This window comes from Nelusetta ayraudi, unplaced genomic scaffold, assembly GCF_046127955.1.
Source record: "Nelusetta ayraudi isolate G7.1 ecotype Tasmania unplaced genomic scaffold, CSIRO-AGI_Nayr_v1 ptg000132l, whole genome shotgun sequence".
NCBI classification, from domain to species: Eukaryota; Metazoa; Chordata; class Actinopteri; order Tetraodontiformes; family Monacanthidae; genus Nelusetta; species Nelusetta ayraudi.
Window position 1 is genome coordinate 840,453 of NW_027466182.1, and position 19,041 is coordinate 859,493.

Below are 19,041 nucleotides of genomic sequence, written 5' to 3' on the forward strand. Positions count from 1 at the left end.
TTCCTTTTCTTTTTTTTTTTTTGGCTCCTCGTGGTTAATTCCGGTGGAGAGAGCGTGGATTTAGTTGTCGCCAGGCGTAACTGTTGCATCAGGATCTCAACACATTTGCAGTTTTCACCCCCGCTGCAGACTCTTGCAGGAAGTATTTCTATCTATCTATCTATTTCTAAAGGCAAACGGCAAAAGATGCGTAAAGGGCAACGAGCTGCCGCCGGGCAACTTCAGGCCTGCCAAGGACTCACGATCAACCTGCTGATTATGAGAAAAAATGATAGCCTCGCTCAATAAATGGAATTCTTCATGTATATATATTTGTGTATGTATAATATTCAAAGCATTTGGAAAGGGGAGTGACTTTCAATACAGTACTTAAATTAATTGGTTGGATGAACTCTTCCTTAAATCCTTAAATTTGGGCCAGATATATTTCTTATATATTTACCACGAGCTGAACAGGTCAGTAAGTGCACAAGGCTTCACTTTGTTGCCGGGTTCTTCGCCGAAGATGGATGTACAAGTTTTCCGACGGATACGAGTGATCCAGGCACCTCTGATAGATAAAGGGTGTACATGTCTGTGTTTTTTTGTTTTTTTTTGTTTTTTTTACATGCATGTCTGTTTTTGCAGACTACTGTCTTTGTTTCTTTCGAGGCCTTCAAGTGCACTTTCCTTGGCTGAGACATGTGATAGGAGCACTCTGCTCCGAGCCCCTGGAGAACATTTTCTATATGGTTTGCGGTCGTCATGGTGTCCTTTATTTATACCCATAGAAAAACAGCATTCGCGTCAAAGGTGACTGACAGTGCCGGAGAGAAATTCTTATTCGTAATTGCGGCCCTCGGAAAACTGGCTTTGATAAAACTTTGCCCAATACATAGATGTGTTTTTTTTTCTTTTTCTTTCTTTTTTGGGTTTGGGACGTGTGTGTGAATTTTCGTCTTTCATGTTCGGGTCGGTTCATTCAGCAGATGGATCATTACGCCGTGTGTCAGGATCTGGTTTCTGCTCCACATCTGGACCTGCTTTAAGCTCCGAATCTGGTCTTTCTCTGATCTGTTACAAGCTAGCTCCCTCGCAGATACACACACACACACACACACACACACACACACACACACACACACACAGACACGCATGCAGCATTCGCTCACACACACTTCAGTTGGCCAGTGTTTGGACGTTGTGGGTCGTAGGTGTGTGTAGGTGTAAGTGCGCCTTCTCCTACTTGAGCGGGAGTTTAACTTTTTTTTTGTTAAGCGTGTTCCTCCGCAGCTCGAAACGTCCAAACATTAGCACAGCTGAACAAACACTGTCAACACTCTCTCCTTCATCTGAGAACGGCCCCGGCTGACTCACGCGGCTGCCTCTCACTTTCTCCTCCCCGCCGCCGCTTACTCGGGCTTTGCTGCTCCCAAGAAAAGAAAAAGCGGCTCGCCGTTCCTGCACGGAGTGGGCAACGCTACGCGGGCGTTATTTCTGGAAAGGAGGACGAAGGAGGGCGAGGGATCGTTAAAGACGCAGAACCTGCCAAAGAATGACATGGTTCTGCGTACCGTAACGTTACGTAGGATTTATTGTCCTCGCGGCAAAACTTATCTTTGACTTTGACTGCTTTCATTTCTCCGCCAGAAGAATCAATAGACACAATAGAGGCCCACAGATAGCCGTGGCCAGCACCACTGCGAGATGTGAATGTAGTTCGCATACCAATGAAATGGGCCATTGACAACGTAGGATCAAATTAGAATCGTAAGGATTTTATTTCATGGTCGGACATTGCGAAATTTAAAGGAAAGGCCTTTTGTTTGCTAAATATTAATATTAAAAAGTCATTGACAAAATAAAATTCCTATGATAATAATAACAATAATTATTATAATAGTAATAATAATAATAATAATAATAATAATAATCCAAATACTACATTTCTTACTAAAATATCCAAATTAGACCTTTAATCCTAACAATAAATTCACAACTAAATTTAGTGATTTTTTTTTTATTTAAAAAAAAATATATATATATATATATATACGTGTGTGTGTGTGTGTGTGTGTGTGTGTGTGTGTGTGTGTGTGTGTGTGTGTGTGAGCCGCAGACAAGTCACTTTTATTCCTGTTATTTATTTATCCCCATAACTCAAACGTCTCTCTATCCCACCAGCTTGCACTCATCACTGTCACACAAACAGCCAGATGTTGACTGCGGTTTGAACATGTGGTTGAAGCGTGTTTTTTTTTGTTTTGTTTTTTTTGTTTTTTTTACGACCTCAGACTCCCACCCCCACGGCCCCCCTCCCACTCCCTCCGTCCAGCCACTTGAAAGTCGCAAAGCCATTAACATGACAAGGGGCTTTGTCTCCGAGACGATCCACTCCTCCAAAACTCTTTCGCTTTCTAAAAAGTCAAAGCGGGCGCGTTTCTCGCAGGGGCCGCTTCCATGTTCTCATGCTTCCCGGGTGAAACAGATGGATCGCCTTAGCGCTGGGGGAGATAAAGAGAGGAGAGGCCGGGCGGAGAATCAGACGGTCGTGGTGAAAAGTGAGGCTTGTTTTCAATTCAAAGTTTGATTTTTAACGTGCTTTGGCCCCCAAAGCTCAGACCTTTATTTTTAGGTCTTCAGTTTTTATCAACACACTATTTCACCATAACTACCTTGGAATTTTGTGTGTTTCTGCAGATGATCTCTGTGTTGAGACCTCTGTTAGGTCAAAAACAAAAAGAAAAAAAAAGCTGTCCAGTTGTAATACCTGTTGTTTATATTCTTGCTTATTGTACATAGCTGCGTTTCCACTGCAGTTTTTTCGCAAAATGAACGCGATATTTCTAAAATTTCGAAAAAGCACAATTGCGATTTGCAGGTGTTTCCATTGAATGGTGTGAAGTGAAGCCATAATTCTCCTAAAATCTCGTCCCGCCAGATTATTATTTATTTATATTATATTGTAACGCCGGAAACGCTCTTTTGACAATTTTTTCTTGAACCCAAGGTAAACGGTGTTTCTAAAGGTGAGCGTCAGCTGACAGGAAGCTGGTCGGAGCCCTTCGGGTTCGAACGCTGCTCCTTCCCACAATGCCTTGCATCCATCGGAGTCGCTCTCTGATCCCCCCCCCTCCCTCACACGCCTGCTGTCTTGATCTCGCTTATTGCTCTCCTCTACTTTTTGCGATGCCACAACCCCCCCCACCCCCCCCCATCTCCTCCCACCCCCACCCCCAACCCCCGACTGTTCAAATATTATTTCTCCCCCTCCTGTCGTCCTCTTCCCCCTCCCACCCACCCCCACACCTCCCGCTTTATCTTGTCATTGCCTGTCAGTGGGGATTCTATCAGCGCCGAGCGTTGCAGCGAGCGTGAACGCGGCGGGCGCGTCGAAGACTGAGATACACTTAAGAGCTCATTGATTTAAAAATACCTTCGATATCGGAGGTCCCCTCCCGCAGGTTTAGCTCAGAAGCTTATCACACGGGCGGCGGAGGCATCCGCGGCGGCAGACGCGCGAGCGCGCGGCGCAAAAAAAAAAAACAAAGCTCCACTCCAAAGTTTCCCGCTTAAACTTTGTGATTGACCTAGTTAGTGGATCGTTTTGACAAGTTGTCTGTTTTGACACGACATCCTCCTGTGTTTATCAAAATCCATTCTGTCTGTCACGGGCTCACGTCGGGGATTTCACGCGCAGACAATCGCGCCTGCGCGCGCATGCACACACACACACACGCACGCACGCACACGCACACACGCACGCACATGCACGCTCAAAGATGAATCGGGCTCCGGCTTAGAAATGGTGAAGAAAGTGAGTGTTTGCTGAGGGCAAGAGGAACGGCTCTTGTTACGACGCTGGTAAATGCTATGGTCATATTTAAAAATATACACACTGTTTTCCCTGCAGGCCAATACCGAACCGGACCGATTAGCAGAGGACCACCGCCGGTGATTTAGCGACCGCGCTCGCGGCGCGCTGTGTTTTCTTTCTTCCCTCCCCACATCCTCCCGCCGTAGCTCAGGTTCAGTGTGTTTAGCGAGATTGGCCACCGACAGCCAGAGGTGAGGGGTCAAAGAGCCAAGTTAACTCCATCAATCCCTGCGGACAGTTACAAACGAGCCCTCGGCCCCGGTCAAAAACAATCCCTGGATCATGCGGGACGGTGGGCTGTGTAGGGGGGCGGGTGAGCGTTTCCCTGGTTCGGTGTCAAGGACGGCGGACAAAGTTGTAAGTCGCAATATGTCAAAGTCGAAATCGGCCAACACCAAATTCACCGTACAGGCATTTTTTGGAGCAGTCGTGCACCGGTACCCTGTCAGTGAGTCTCCTACTCGCTTTTTTTCTCTGTCCACTTTTCAGAAATTGTCAGCGAGACACACAGATTTGAAAAATTGGCCCATGGTGATGTCACAAAGGGCAGTAGCACATCCCATAGGCAACAGACGTCCCCTACAAACCATATAGAAGTGTCCAGGCCAGCAGAAGGATCCACTTAGCTTGAAGCTAAACCAGAGGCTTTTTGCGGCTGACTGTAAAGAATTGGTTAAATACGCTGTTTTCTGTGTAGAGGTTTTTTTGTTTAGTTTTGTTTTTTGGATACTAGATTGTGCACAGCTGCTCTCCCGGAGTCTCGAAAGAAAAATAAATATATCATTTCGGGTACAGTACGGGACCTTCGTCGTTTCATTCAGACTCTACAAAGTTGTTTTTCTTTGTCATTATTTTTGCTTTTTTCACGGCTTGATGCTGATCCGTTCAGGATATTCCACAAATTAACTCTGGCTTTATTACACTTTTTCTTAATCAAGCCGGCAAATAACCCCCCCCGGAATGCATCGTAAATCTCCTGGAAGTATTGACATCGCGTAATGTTAAACACCTGGACTCGCTGACTGACCTCCAGAGGGAGGCGGAGAAAAAAAAAATCTTGACGAGACGCAGACGCGGTGAGCAGCGCAAACACGGGAGATAAAGAAAGTCTAAAACATTTCCCCCACGAACTTGTCAGGAATTCTCACCCACATGACACACACACACACACACAGACACACACACATTTGGAAGGCGGCTGAGGTGGGTAATTAGAGAAGGTCACCAAGGAAACAGACAAACACAAGCGCAATCTTCAGACACGCCGCACACTCGCACAACAAGCGTTTCTCTGTGGGTGCCGCCGCTCCGCCCGCCACCACCCTCCCCACTGCCACCTTTATCTTAAACACAAGTATGAAAACAACCCCCGGAATATTTTATCTCAAGTTTTGTAAACAGCGGGCCCCGAAGCTCCCCCCCTCCCGCTTCCCGAGGTTCCGTCTTGATTATTCAAGGAGGTACGTTCCTTCCTCAACGTAATGCTACTTTGTCAGACGGCATCAAAGGGAGTCGCCGTGTTCTGGAGTTTTATTTATTTTATTTATTTATTTTTCTTTTGAAGCGCCGTCCATCTCCCTTAAACCGGGTGGAACGGGCCTTTGTTTTTCAGATTCAGAAGAGGGAGATTAAGGTGACAACTTTGTATAAACACCAGCTGCGTCATTATTCTTTTAAACTGATATATATTTTTATGCTCCTGAATCATAGAACTTAGTCGCAATCATATTAACTGGAAAGCGAAAAGCGGAAACAAACGCCATGGTGGTCGCTTTAACATTTCATTAGAGCCGCGTGTCGCTGTTTTAAGAGTTTCTGAAGGTTGCCGTTGTTGATGTTGCTGTTGCGATATTTTCCAGTTGCTCCTCAGAGATAAGGCTTTGGAGGAACTACGTGAGGAGCGGGATGAGCTGAGAGCCAGGATGGAGGAGCGGGCCAGAGAGCGTGTCAACCTCAGCCAGACCAACGAGAAGCTGGAGGCCGACTTGGCCGCGCGCCGCGACAAAACGCGCACCTTGCACCTGGAGGTTCGTCTCCTCTCCGTTTCATAGCAAAGACTCGAGCAAAAGGTTCAACGGAAGGAAAGCGGGGAAAAAAAAAAAAAAAGCCCACACGTGCAATTTATTAAAAGCGCGTCTCCTGTGTTTTAGGTGCGGAGCAGGGATCAGTTCATTCTGCAGCTCAGAGCTGAAATGAAAGCAGCGGAACAGAAGCATCAGAGGACTCGGGAACAGGTATGACATTTTCTGCAGTTCTCCATTGTTGTAATGGTGTCATTTCTTTTAAAAAGCTGATTTTCTTTCCCTTTAAAGGCCTTATATTGTATAAATGTACTTGAACAATGCTTTCTAACAACCCCCTAACAGCAATAGGTCTGCCTAGTTCACCCAAAAGCCCAGTGTTCCTTTTTTTTTTTTGCATGCCCCACGTTTCAGAAAACAAGCGCTTGAACACAGCCCCCTTGTGATGTCACCAATAGTTCACGGACGGCTCTCCATGTCGTTTTTTTGGAAGTCGTACAAAAAGGGCTCGCAACTGTTTTTCTTTTCTTCTTTTCCCCTCACTTGCTGGGAAGCCAGGAGAATCAAACACCCTTGAATTTCTTTTCCCGCCCCTACCAATGACTGATTTTTAGTCCTACAGACGTGCACGCAAGCGACCACTCAAGGGAAGTGGCCGAATCGTCCTTCTGCTGTGAGCAACCGATGAGTATCGTTGGGAGGGCGGGGTGGGGGTCGCACCCTTTTGAAAGTAGGAGCTCTGCGAAAGGAATGGTTACTCATTCGTCTTTTCTGAGCCCACATTTTCCCAGCTCGTCTTTCCAAAAAAAAGACAAAAAAACAAAAACTGGGACTCTCTTTGACTCACTTTCCCTGCGTTTTCTGCTCCCGTCGCACCCTGACAGTCCCGCCGTTTGATACCTGCGCGCAAAGTGGTTTCATTTTCACGTCTCTTCGGCTGTTGTTTTTTCCAGCCTCTTTACCGCCTCCGTTTGTCAGGTGACAGCGCCGCAGGGTTGAGGCGGGGGGCTCCGAAGGCAAAATCGGAGGACACGGGGAGGAAGCCTGTCAGTTAAACAGGAAAAGGTCAGAAGTGCACAAGCGCTGTAGAAGAGCAGTGGGGACGGGAACAACGGCGGCTACGAGAGCAGCCCGGTTTTTGTGTTTTTTTTTTTTTTTTTCTTCAGTCGGTGGCAGGTGAGGATGAAGCTCTCGCCCTCTCCTCCACCGCCCGCCGCCTGTCTGCTGACTCTCCGGCTCGTGAAATCTCCGGAGAAATGTACAGTTGAACTCTGACCCAGAGAGTCCGGGATTGATGCAAAACACTTGAGCTTCCCGCTTCACGGCCGATTGAAGCAGAACAATTATAGGCCAGAGCGGGCCGAGAGCTCGAGAGTCTTTAGAGGAGGAGGGGGGGTGGCGGAGGTAGAGGCGGAGAAGCGGAGGGAGGGGAGCGGGGAGGGGGGGGATTGGTGGTTGAGGGTCGGAACTCTCAAGGACAATTGAAGTTAGCGGAGCACGGTCTGTTGCTTATTCGGCCGTCACCCAGTTTGGTTATGCTCCCACGGCGAAAATTATACGATAGCGTGGCGCGAATTTCACGGACGCAATGCAACCAGATTCTTTCCTCCTCCCCGCCCCCGACAGATATTTAAAATCTCACTCGATAATTAAGGCGTTATTGCGCCAGAGACGAAATAACAAATCCCTCCACGGCCCCGAAAAAAACCCTGGCTTGTAATTTGCACGTTAGCGTCTGCGGATTTCGTCTGCGTCCACCCAAATTAGGGGGCAGGAAAAAAACACAGAGGGTAGAGAGGGAAGGGTGGAGGGGGGGCAAGAGAATAAAGTTATTATTAGCCCGCGAGTCATCCCCGGCTCGTCATGTGACAGCCAGGAATAGCCAAACCGCAGGCCAAAGGAGGGTCAAGCCGGCGTGTTTTCCATCATATTTAATGAGGGCTGTTTGTTTCCGCAAAGAACAAACTCCAGATTATGGTGGCGAGGAAGCCATGGCGTTCCCATTAAGTCCTCCTAGAAGACCTTTCATCCAGCGGCGGAGGAGAAACGCCAAAGCTATCATTAGCGTTTGGAGTGCAGGGCAGTGTTGGAGGATATATTAAAGGGAAGAGTAAAAAAAATAAATAAACAAGAGGCCGGTGACATACACGCTTATAAAAGGTAGATTTGACGCACGGCCTTCCAGATTTTAGTGTTTGTGTCCAAAACTGCGAGTTGATCGGTCTTATTCAACCTCCCTCTCCGGTTTGCGGCTCCCCTCTCAACTTTTCCCACTCAGTCATGCCGCCTCATGCGCCGTGTTAATCCCCCCCGGTTTAAACCGGGCCGCGGCGAACCGCCGCAATCTAACTAGTTGGCTGTCATTAGCCGCGAAAACCGCCGCGTTCTGATCCAGATTACAGCGGGATTAACGTGGATGAACCGAGTTCTGAGCGCTAGAGCGGGTTTAACTTTCTCAACCCCCCTCTCCCCGCTTGAAAGGTGAGCCGTGGTAGGATTCCTCGTGTAACACCGGGATTAAGCCCCGGTTTCAGTTCCTGGTCCCCCCTCAAACCCACCTCCCCAACCCCCTTGCTCCGCGTGGGCGAGGTTACCGAGGGGCGGTGGCGCAGTCGGCTCCGCCAAACTCGGAAGTGCCGTTCGAATTTAGCACTCGTTTTTGCAGGTCCTGTGTTCTACCCGTTTTAAATGCTTTAATTTTTCCCGCCAGACTTCAGCGGCTCTGCGTCATACAATTAAATCTCCAATAAACCAGCGAGATCGACACGCTCAGGTCCTCTCTTTGCGACTACGGTTGCTAAGGCGACACTCAGGGAAGCCTTCGAGAGGTGAAAGTGAGGCATCAGTGCCTGTTCTGACATCATAAAGAATCAAAATCAGAGAGCAAAAGTAGGCAATAAGAAACAGCAATAACAGCAATCAAATAGAAAAAATATCAAAGTAAATAAGAAAATGAAATTGACAATATGTATTTATATACACACACATATATATGTATATACACACATGTGTCTTAGCACTCTGAAAAGTAGGGCAAGCAATGGAAATAAAGAAAATACTTTTCTATGCTCTGTGGATTTTATTGACAGTCTAGAGAGACATATAATTTTTTTTAATGGAATTTTCATGTGAATTTCAGATATAATATCACCTTAAAGTCAATAAAGTGGTGTGTTACTGGTCTTACCCATTGATTCCATGATTAGTTTTACGTGTGTCGTCAAATACACAGACGTATCATCAACAGATACGTTTGCCTCTCAGGTCGCGGCGCTGGAGGAGAAGCTTGCGAATCGGGAAGCCCGCGCCGAGCTGCTTCATCGGGAGCTAAACAGCGCCAAGGAGCGACTGGAAGGTGCCGGCGCCGAAGCCCGGGAGCACACGGAGACCGCAGGCCTTTTCAAAGACAAGTACACGGCCGCCATGAAGAAGGTGCACGAGGTGCAAGGGCAGGCGGAGCGGCTGCGGGAGGAGCTGCAGTACTCGCGGCGACAGGTAGTCTCCAGCAGCGTTGCTCAACTGGTGGGTCGCGGCCCAGAAGTGGGCCGCTGCTTTGTGGGCAGATTTAGACACAACCGCCTCCTTGTTTTATAAAGCAACAGTCTGCAGCATTTAGACTTGTGTGTTTTTTTCCGCGGTCAGCTCCGGGAGGCCCAGCAGGCCACGGGCTTGGCCGAGGACGAGCTGGCCGAGATGACGCGGCGGCACCGGGAAAAGGTGGGCCACTGGGAGAGCGCGCAGGAGGCCCTGGATCAGCTGACGGACGAGCTCCTGGCCAGCCAGGACCTGGTGCGGGAGAGCGGGCAGAGTGCGGACCACCTCAGGGGCCAGCTGGGAACGCTGCAGGAGCAGGTGGACGCCCTGGAGCAGCAGGTCGGTGTAGCAGAGGGCTAATAAAATAGAACATGGCGTGCCAAAGTCAGTTTATAAGGGTTTTGCAATGCAGGAATTAGTGAGCAAAGTAAATAAAGATTCTATTTAACGTATTATTTTTTTAATAAGAGAAAAATAGACACATCACGTGTATTATGGAGCAGCGCGAATCCAGCAACTGATGGATGTCTCCTGTTTCTGGGAAGTTTTTTTTCATTCCCGAGGGACACACGACGTTGTCAGGGAACATCTGCACAATTTTGTAAAACTTGGAACCTTTCAGGATGCAGTTTAGCGGTTGCGCGCGTCCCAAGAGGCGGCGGCCGTCACCTCCGCTCGTGCCGCGCGACGGGCCGCATCCCATTCGCTTGCACGCGCATGTTTGTGCACGTGTCAATCTTTTCTTTTTTTCTTTTTTTTCCCCCTCCGCCTTCAGTTTTATATTTACTGTGTCAGGCAACAAATGAATCATCTTTATGACGGAGAAATTTAATTTGGGTGAACTTAACTGCGGCCGCCAAGGTCAGACGGGCAGAATGTCATTTTAATCCAATCAACTTTAATCTGTTGGTTATAAAAGAGTTAGGCCGTTGAAGAATGGCTGTATCTCGGGCCCTTTATTACACTGGCTAATGACTTTGATTGTGAGGCGCCTATCAAGAGGTTGGGCGTTCTTATGAACCCCGCGTGTCCTGCTAATTTTTCCACTTCAGGCCACTGTTGTGCTGGGAAAACCTGAAAATGTCCTATGTGTTACCCAAGTAAGATTTTGTTTTTGTGGAGTAAAACACTTTATATGAATTTAGAAGCAAACTTGGAACCAAGCTACATTGACGCTCGCTCCGCTCTTGTGCATTTGCATTCTAGCTCGGCAACAATCTCACTGTAAAATAAAGATTAATGCACGCGGAAGCGCACGTCTCTCTCCTCCGTCCCTGCGAAGATGTCTTCTTTTCAAGCGGTTGCACAATTTGTCCAATATAAAGGACGGAAGCTAATCGGCTAAGATGGAGTGCGGCGATGCCTTCAGAAACCGTAATGACCTGCACGGCCTCTTTAATTAAAATAGCATTATTGAGATATGTGGATACCTCAAGCCATTGTACTTTTCCGCCACTATTCATGAGTTGGCATTGTACCGACTCCGCTGGAACAAGGCCAAGTTGCCGTGCGCTCAGCGAGACATCAATTGACGGCTCGGCGTTTTACATAATGATGTCTTTCCCCCTATGGACTCAGAGTTGTCATTCATTAGTAAAGACGTACTGTGTCTTTTTTTTGTTTAGATTCCCTATTATATCCATTTCTTTGTATCTTGATGTGAATTTCAAAGATCCTGCCGCAGAAGAAGGTAAAGCGTTCTGTCTCGCCTGCCTTGCAGAAGCTGACGCTGGAGTGCGACTTCCACCTGCACCAACAGAGCCACTCCCATCCCGACGAGGACTACCTCGGCCTGCTGAGGCACAGGGAGCAGCTGGAGAACGTGAGCTTGCCGATCGCGCCGTTCGATACATTTCAGCTCCGCTTCATGCATTATCAACCTACCACACGAGATGGAAGGCCTCCTAAATCCGTCGAAATTCATCGACGACGGCTCCGTAGAAAGCGCTCGTGTAGGGGAACCAAAACTGGGAAGGCGATGGAGGGACAGATGACCCAGAAATTATGTTTCAATTGTGTAGTTATGACCAAGGGTGACACTGTGATGCAGCGGGTAGCGCTGTCACCACAGTTTAAGAAGGTTGTGGGTTCAATTCCCGAGCTGGCGCTATAAGTACTTCGACTTATGCACATGCACATTAGGCCAACTGGATGGATGGCTGGATGGGTGGGTGGGTAGTTACCATCAACATGTGGATCCAGTTTCTTGCGACGTTTTCTGATCCATCTCATCATTCAGTTTCATACATGGAAATATGTGACCTCCAGTGTAAAATAAATAAGTAAAATAAATCATAGAAGGAAAAGCTGCATTAAAACAAAGCATGTCTCTTACGTGGCTTCATCCAACAGTCCACACTGGAAATTTTGACTGAGACATCTTGTGTTTTTCCTCTTTTTTTAGTAGTATTCGTCCTTTAAATCAAAGTCTTCACTTCCATAAAAACCCTCCTGACCAGTTTACCTTTAAGTGGTGTGCGTGTGGTCAAAATGTCGTGCCTGCAAAAAATGCATTATGGGTGAACTCTCCCTTTAAGAAAGGGGACAAAACTCATGCTACACTGCAGCCCTTATGTATTTTTGTTCTGTGTGTGTGTCTGTGTGTGTGTGTGTTCCAGCGCTGCACTGAGCAGGTTGGCCGCCTCGCACTGTGTGAAAAGGCTATTCTTCAGATTAAGTCGGAGCTGGAAAGACAGTAATAACCGAGTCTATAAAACTCTCATTCTCCTCTGTTCATCATGGTTTCTGTCCTTGTCTCTCCTTTAATGTCCTTCTCGTCTGTCTGCCTCCCACCCTCCTCCTCCTCCTCGTCCTCCTCCGCCTCCTCCTCCCTCCTTTCTTTTATTTCCTCCACGGCGGCAAACATGCCTGCCGCACAGTCGGCATGAGACTCTGTCGCGTAGAATAATCTGGTTTCGCCTTTTTGTCGTCTCGGACTTGTTTTTCTGCAGTAGCCTTCGATTTTTTTTCTCTCCTCCTCCTCCTCTTCCTCTTCGCCTTCTCCGCCACTGTGCATTCCTCCTGCAGAAGTTCAGACAGGCCAGTCACTGTTGGCTCCGTTTGCTCTCCCTCCCGCAGAGGCGAGGAAAAAGCCGCTCTCAAGCAAAGCCTGGCCGCCTCGCGGCGCGAGCAGGCCGGCCACCGGGGCCGGCTGGAACAGGAAGTGCTGCGCCTGAGCGAGGAAGCGGCCCGTTTAAAGGCAGACCTGGCCGACGCCCGGGAGGTATTAAAGCAACATGCATATCATTCTTTCTATATTGCTGGTTTTATTATTCTAGTTGTTAATTGAAATACACTACCAGTCAAAAGTTTGGACGCATACTTCTTATTTAATGGTTTTTCTTTCATTTTCATGACTGTTTACATTGCAGATTGTCACTCAAGGCATCAAAACTATAAATCAACACATATGGAATACGCATTAAACAAAAAAGTGTGAAATAACTCAACAAGTTTTATATTTTAGATGATGTAGAATAGCCACCCTTCATATCAAATATGCATTTTCTTTTGCCACGTTAATCCACACATCTCGATATATGTTTGATGTCTACAGTTTGTAGAATGTCTACATTGTAGAAAGTCGTAAAGACAAAGAAGGAACAGGTGTGTCCAAACGTTTGTGCAAACTCATGTACAAAAAAATACTGTACATCAAAGATGTGACTTGAGCTGCTGTCATGTGGAAGTGTAAGGCCTCCTCTCAATTTATTTATCCCCCCATCCCCCTTACTGGCCACCACGTGGCTCCGCCCCTGCGTCCTAAACCCCTAAAAGACCCGTTGTCTTAAAAACGATCACCCGGTCGGGGAGTTTGCGAGGAGTGCCACCTCCGCCGCGGGCGCACACTGGCGATTGTTGAAACAAATTGCCCCCCCCGCCATTAATTAAAGCGCCAAACATGCCAAGGCCGGCGAAATTGACTCCAATTAAGAGCTCAGTGGGACACTAAATATTCAAATTACTCAAAGTGGCGACTGTAGCCTGGCTGACTGCCAACCTCGCTGGCAGTCGTCGAGACGTTTTTTTTTTTTTTTTTTTCTGTAGTGGGAGGGCGGGCGGGCGAGCGTGCACGTGTGAAGTGGAGCAATTGGAGGAAATCGTTCATCCTCTGTCAGCGTACAAGTGGCAGTCAAACGCATTTTTTTATCGTCATGTTTTTTTTTCTCGCCACTGCTGCTGCCGCCGCCGCCGACCAAGTCTTGTTTATTAAACCATCCCTCAAGAAGGCCACAAAAACACACACTCGGACAGCACGCGATATGTAAAAAAAATAAAAAATAAATCCGCCAGTGAAGGACGTTTCGGTAATTTGCGATGTGTCTGGAGTCCACTCCTTAATCCCTCGCCAGCACTCACTTGATTTGCTTATGCCAAACAGTTTCGGGTCAGGACTTTTTTATTTATTTATTTATTTATTTATTTTTGAATTTCTCTCTTTTTTTTAGGCCACCTTTGTGCTCGCTTCAACATGGTGAGGGGGGCCAACGGAAATAAGTTTTTTCATGACTTAAAAGTTTGGGCCCAAGGTTTTCTCATGTATAAGAGCAAATGGAGGATCTTCGGAAGCGAAAATCAAATCAAACAGCCGGTCACTCGGTTCACGTTTTAGGCTGCTTTTCGGTAACAAGAGCGAAGTGCATCCCTGATTCAATCTCGCCGAGTACTTGATCTGAATAGAGGCGACAAACATGAAACTTTTCATTTCTTTTTCTCTTTTCTTTTCTCTCCCCGCTACCTCGCTCAGGCGAACGTGGTGCTTCTGAGGCGGTCGGAGGAGGAGCTGACCGAGGCCCGGCAGGAGGTGGCGAGATCGGGCGCCGAGGCGGCCCTCCTGAGAGCCGAGGTGCAGAGGCTTCAGGAGGAGAAGGAGGAGAAGATGGAGTCGAGGGCGCAGCTCGGCCGTCAGATGAGCCGGGAGCTGGAGGAGCTGCGCGCCGAGCACCGAGTGGCAGGTTAGCCGGCGCGTGAAAACACCTGAGCTGCCGTTTATCTGCTCCTCCTTCCAGGTCCAGTGGGTAAAATTTTTTTTTTAAGGATGCCCAGTATTTAAGGAAGCTTTCTGACAGCGTGTTCTGTATTTAGGCCACTGTCAGGCAGACTTCCTTAAAAAATGGCAGTGCACAATGGCAGCTAAATGGGGGCAAGACCCTTGTTGCTCAATGTATATTCTTATATATATGAGAACCATTCTAAGGGTAGGAAAAAGAAATAGCTTTTATTGTACGACAAGTATACACTTGTATTAATGTATTTATGGGCAGTATGTTAAGCTTTCACCAATATAAAAGCCAAATACTACACACTGGACCTTTAAAACACACAGGCTCCGTGCTGTCAGTGCACGGCATAGTGCACTTTTAGCCAACCGTCTATTGACACGACCATGCTGCGAGCGATCAGGGTTTTTTTTTTTTTTTTTTTTTTAATGACCCCTTTGGCCGCAGTTTTGTTTGAACAGAGTGTCCTTGAACATACCTGGAAGAGACTCGGGTTCAGAGGTTAAAGGTCGTGATAAAGGTTGTGTTTACCGCAAAAATGACGGTAAATGCAGCAGACAAGCTTTTTGTGATTATAAGTGCGTAATGAAAACGCTTCCTAAATCATTTTATTTGGACAAAATATAAATTGGAGTACATAAAAGCAGATGTGACGCTCCAGTGAGAGTGGACATGCTGGCTCTCTGCGTGTTTTCATGAGCACACACAAGCACAGACACTTGAAATAACAGTCTGAATGTGCAGTTTCTTTATTCCACTATTTTATATAGATTGACCCACTTGTGACTGATGGTCAGAGCAGCTCTGCTCTGCTCTACTCTACTCTGCACATGTACAGCAGCTAAATGTTCACATTTCACTTTTTTCTAATAAGAAAAATGAGACGTTGTCCCTTTTATTCTGCGCCCGTTTGAACTTCCTGGAAACCGCCGTCGGTCAGGAGGCGTCGGGCGCGCTGGAGGGGCTTTTTTTTATTTTTATTTTTTTTGCACCTCGCCCTGCCTTTTGTTGCGGACAGAGCCGGGCGCACTCGCCTGTTTGCACAAATGAGGGCGGCGGCCGCCACACCGGCGTCGCCAACTCGTCGCACACGCCACGTTCGCACACATCCGGAGGACCAAGGTTTGATTTAATGGCACGCTGCTTGAGCTGTATGGTAATGATCTGGTGTGTGTGTGTCTGTGTCTGTGTCTGTGTGTGGCGGTCGGTGCCCTTTGTAGTTGTATCAGAGCAGGAATGGCGATGGCTGGGTCTCTCCGGGCGCAGAAATGTCTCATTAAGAATTAACGTACACATCCACGGTCACGCCAGGCAAACACCTCCAACACACACACACACACACACACACACACACACACACACACACACACACACACATCGTCACTTCTCCCAACTCCCACCGCTTTAATTAGCACGTACACGCCGGCTCGGCTCGGCACAAACACACACGCACGCACGCACGTGCGCTCACCTATTGTCCGCAGAGAGATGAATCTGAGGTCTCTCTCGGGCGGCAGACAGCGGCCGGCCCCGCTCGCTCATTAACAAGATAGAGACAGAGGGACGCCGCCGCCGAGCCTGGCCTTTGTCTACCGTCCAAACGCATTCCCTCAACTCGGCGCTCGGCACGCACGCACACACACGAAAAACAAAAACACATATTATTCGGCTTTTTACCTTCAGCGAATACAGTGGGAGCGACGCAGGGCCCATTGTGACGGCCCGAGCAGAGTAAAGACGCATTATTCTCACAAAGGCGGCGGCGTTGTTTGCGACGCGGCGGGCTGAATGGGCCCGCGAGAGGAGTTGGCTTAAGAAATTGCCGCGGCGAACAAAAGGGGCCTTTTTATGATTAGCGCGCTGAGGTCTTTGCCGCATTCGCGAAGGAGGCGTCGCCTTGAGTGGCGCTGATTTTCTTTTTGTCGCCGACGGGCGTGAAAAGGTGTCGTGTAGGAATAAGAAGAGTGTTAAAAGAAAAGCAAGAGGACGTCGCCGCCCAAAAGCTCATGGCAAAGGTCATAAATTTGTTTGATTCCTTTTTACGGTGTTGTAATAGTTTTATAATAATTTGGCTCTCCTTTTTTACGGGATTGCAGGGCAGTATATATGTATTTTACTGCTGATGCGACCGGAATTCCCAATATTGATGCTCCCCATCCAAGCGACTCTCACCGGCAAAGTTGTCCACTGATGTGAGACTGATGGCGGCGCTACCTGAATCCCTCGCTTAATTGGGTATATACATAACCGTCGTCTGGGGTGGTGGTGTGGAGGGAGTATGGGGCGGGGATAGGGGGGTGGATATTATATTAAAAGGTCACGGCGGCGAGATGGAAGTGGTGGTGGTGGTGGTGGTGGTGGTGGTGGGGGAGGGGGCGAGAGAAGGCGAGATGAGCCGGGAGCCCCGGCAGAGGTGTCATGTGAGACGCGGACGCGGCTCGGCGAGGCGTCCGTCGGCAGCTGGATTCAATCAGATGGCGGCGGCGGCGGCGGATAGACGGATGGACGGACGGGGAAAAGCAGGCAGGGGGTGATTAAAAAAAAGAGAGAGAGAGAGAGAAAAAAAACAGCCTTTAAATTTGGCTTATGACTGCACGCGTCAGATTTACTGTCACTCCCTGACAGCTCCGCGCGTGATGCGGCGTTTTCTGCGGAGGTTCTGTTACGAAAATAGTCTTGCAACACTTAATAAACTGCACATGGCGCTGGCAGGCCGATTTTTCCCCTTTTTCCTTTTTTCTTGAGTCTGCGGCCATATCGAAAGACAATTCAGCGTGTGTTTTTTTTCCCGAGTTTTTATGAGTAATCCGACCGCTGTGTGAACCGTTTGATTCCTTAAAACCTTTAGCAGCCTCGGTGTGAAAAAAAAACAAACAACAAAAAAGAAACAAAAGCAGACACACACACACACACACACACACACACACACACGTATGTGTGCACGCACGCATTGTTTTCCGCCTCATTAACAGAGACAACAAATGGCACCGCCCGGACACGTAAAGATTGTGTTACTAATCAGTTAGTCTAAGTGTGCGCTTACCGTGTGTTCTAAATGGACGGTTAATTGTGTTGGGTGGGTGGGTGGGCGGGCGGAGGGGGTTTGATGGATGCTCAAACTATTCAATTACGGCACACAGTGTTGCGTTACACCTTTTGGCGAGCCGAGCGGCGCACCTCCCCCGAAATGAATGTGATGTGATGCCGCGTGACAACAAATGAAACAGTGGCGTAAACAAAACAAAACAACCAAAAACAAAAAAAACAAAAAAAGGAACACGAGATCCATATTTCCACACTTGCACATGAGACAGAAACGTGATATTAGCTCCCCCCCCCACTCCTGCACCAATGTGCATCTGCCTAAAGATGATGAAATCATTACTGGGCGCGCACGCACACACACATGCGAGCGAGCTGGCGCGCCGCCGCGCACGTCCAATCGGGATCCCTGGGCGCGCGCGCACGCACCGTGCACACACTGTGCACAGGCCTCTCTCCTCCAATTCACCTCTATTACCGGCTTTAATCCCATTTCACACTCTATCGATCCCCAAAACTGTTGTTCACCGGAACCAGCAGCAAACAACTGGCATTTCTCCCCATCATTTCACCACCATTGTTCTTTATTACACAAAGAAGCAGCCCCACCCCCCCACCCCCCACCCCCAGCCCCTAAACACCCCACACACACACACACACACACACACACACACACCATCCCACCTCGCCCCCGCCACCACCCACCCCCCTTTTTTGTCTTAGAGCAAACTCAGCCGCGGCCCGAAATATGAATTATAAATGTATGGCTAATAAAAGAGAAGAAGAAGGAGGAGAGAGAGAGAGGAGAGAGGCAGAGAGATAGAGATGGAGAGAAAGTGGTTGGTAGAAACATCAGAGAAAATGACTCCTTTACAAGAGTCTATTGATCAGTTTCTATCAAAGGGGGATGTCAGACATGAGATTACCTGGCAGTTTGAGCATTAGGTGCCGTGTGTTATAGCCCCGGGCCCTTGTACCGCTGCCAGAGGATTGTAAATAAAGCGGAGAGGAGAGAGAGAGTGAGAGTGCAAGAGGGGAGAGTGCGTGTGTGTGTGTGTGTGTGTGTGTGTGTGTGTGTGTGTGTGTGTGTGTGTGTGTGTGTGTGTGTGTGTGTGTTGCGCCTAGCGTGCACATTCTCCGTCTTCATCGCGCGTCTGCGTGCGCGCAAAGTTCCTTTTCTTTCTTTCCTTCCGTCTTCCTTCCTTTCTTTCTTTTCTTCTGCAAACCCGGGCCGTTGTATTTGTGTGCGTGACGCCCCCCCCCCCCTTTTTTTTTCTCTCTCTCTTTTTTTTTTTTTTGTTGGCTTACGCCCAAAAGCAGTTGTTGCAAGCTGGGTGAAACTTCAGAAAGAGAGCGAAAGGAGTCGGAGGGGTGAGGGGGAGGGAGCGATGGGGAGGCTTTGGGACGTCTCGCGGGAGCAGCCTCAGCCCTCGCTGTACGAATCCCCCCAACAAAGCCAAAGGAAGCCCCCGATGAAGCCCTATGAGGCTTTTATGAGGGCCGGGCGAGCACCCGAGCCTCCCCGCCCCCCCGGACCGCTGATTCGGGGGAGGCGGAGGCGGGGTTTTTGAGCCGGGGGTTTTCGTCC

General features: G+C 48.4%; 2 protein-coding genes across 3 annotated transcripts in view; one reads left to right on the top strand and one right to left on the bottom strand.

Moving 5' to 3' along the window:
- hnf4g (hepatocyte nuclear factor 4, gamma) overlaps positions 1-19,041 on the bottom strand; it is a 180,907-nt gene that overhangs the window by 72,439 nt on the left and 89,427 nt on the right. The gene's annotated exons all lie outside the window — the stretch shown is intronic.
- LOC142904807 (uncharacterized) overlaps positions 1-19,041 on the top strand; it is a 105,081-nt gene that overhangs the window by 47,509 nt on the left and 38,531 nt on the right. For both annotated transcript variants that reach the window (XR_012929456.1, XM_076051128.1), the window contains exons 8-15: positions 5,716-5,883; positions 6,007-6,090; positions 9,142-9,372; positions 9,520-9,750; positions 11,132-11,233; positions 12,030-12,106; positions 12,490-12,634; positions 14,159-14,366. Coding sequence is in view for 1 of the 2 variants with exons in the window: in XM_076051128.1 (XP_075907243.1) it covers positions 5,716-5,883; positions 6,007-6,090; positions 9,142-9,372; positions 9,520-9,750; positions 11,132-11,233; positions 12,030-12,106; positions 12,490-12,634; positions 14,159-14,366 (1,246 nt within the window). In the remaining variant the exon portion in view is untranslated. The remainder of the gene's footprint in view (positions 1-5,715; positions 5,884-6,006; positions 6,091-9,141; positions 9,373-9,519; positions 9,751-11,131; positions 11,234-12,029; positions 12,107-12,489; positions 12,635-14,158; positions 14,367-19,041) is intronic.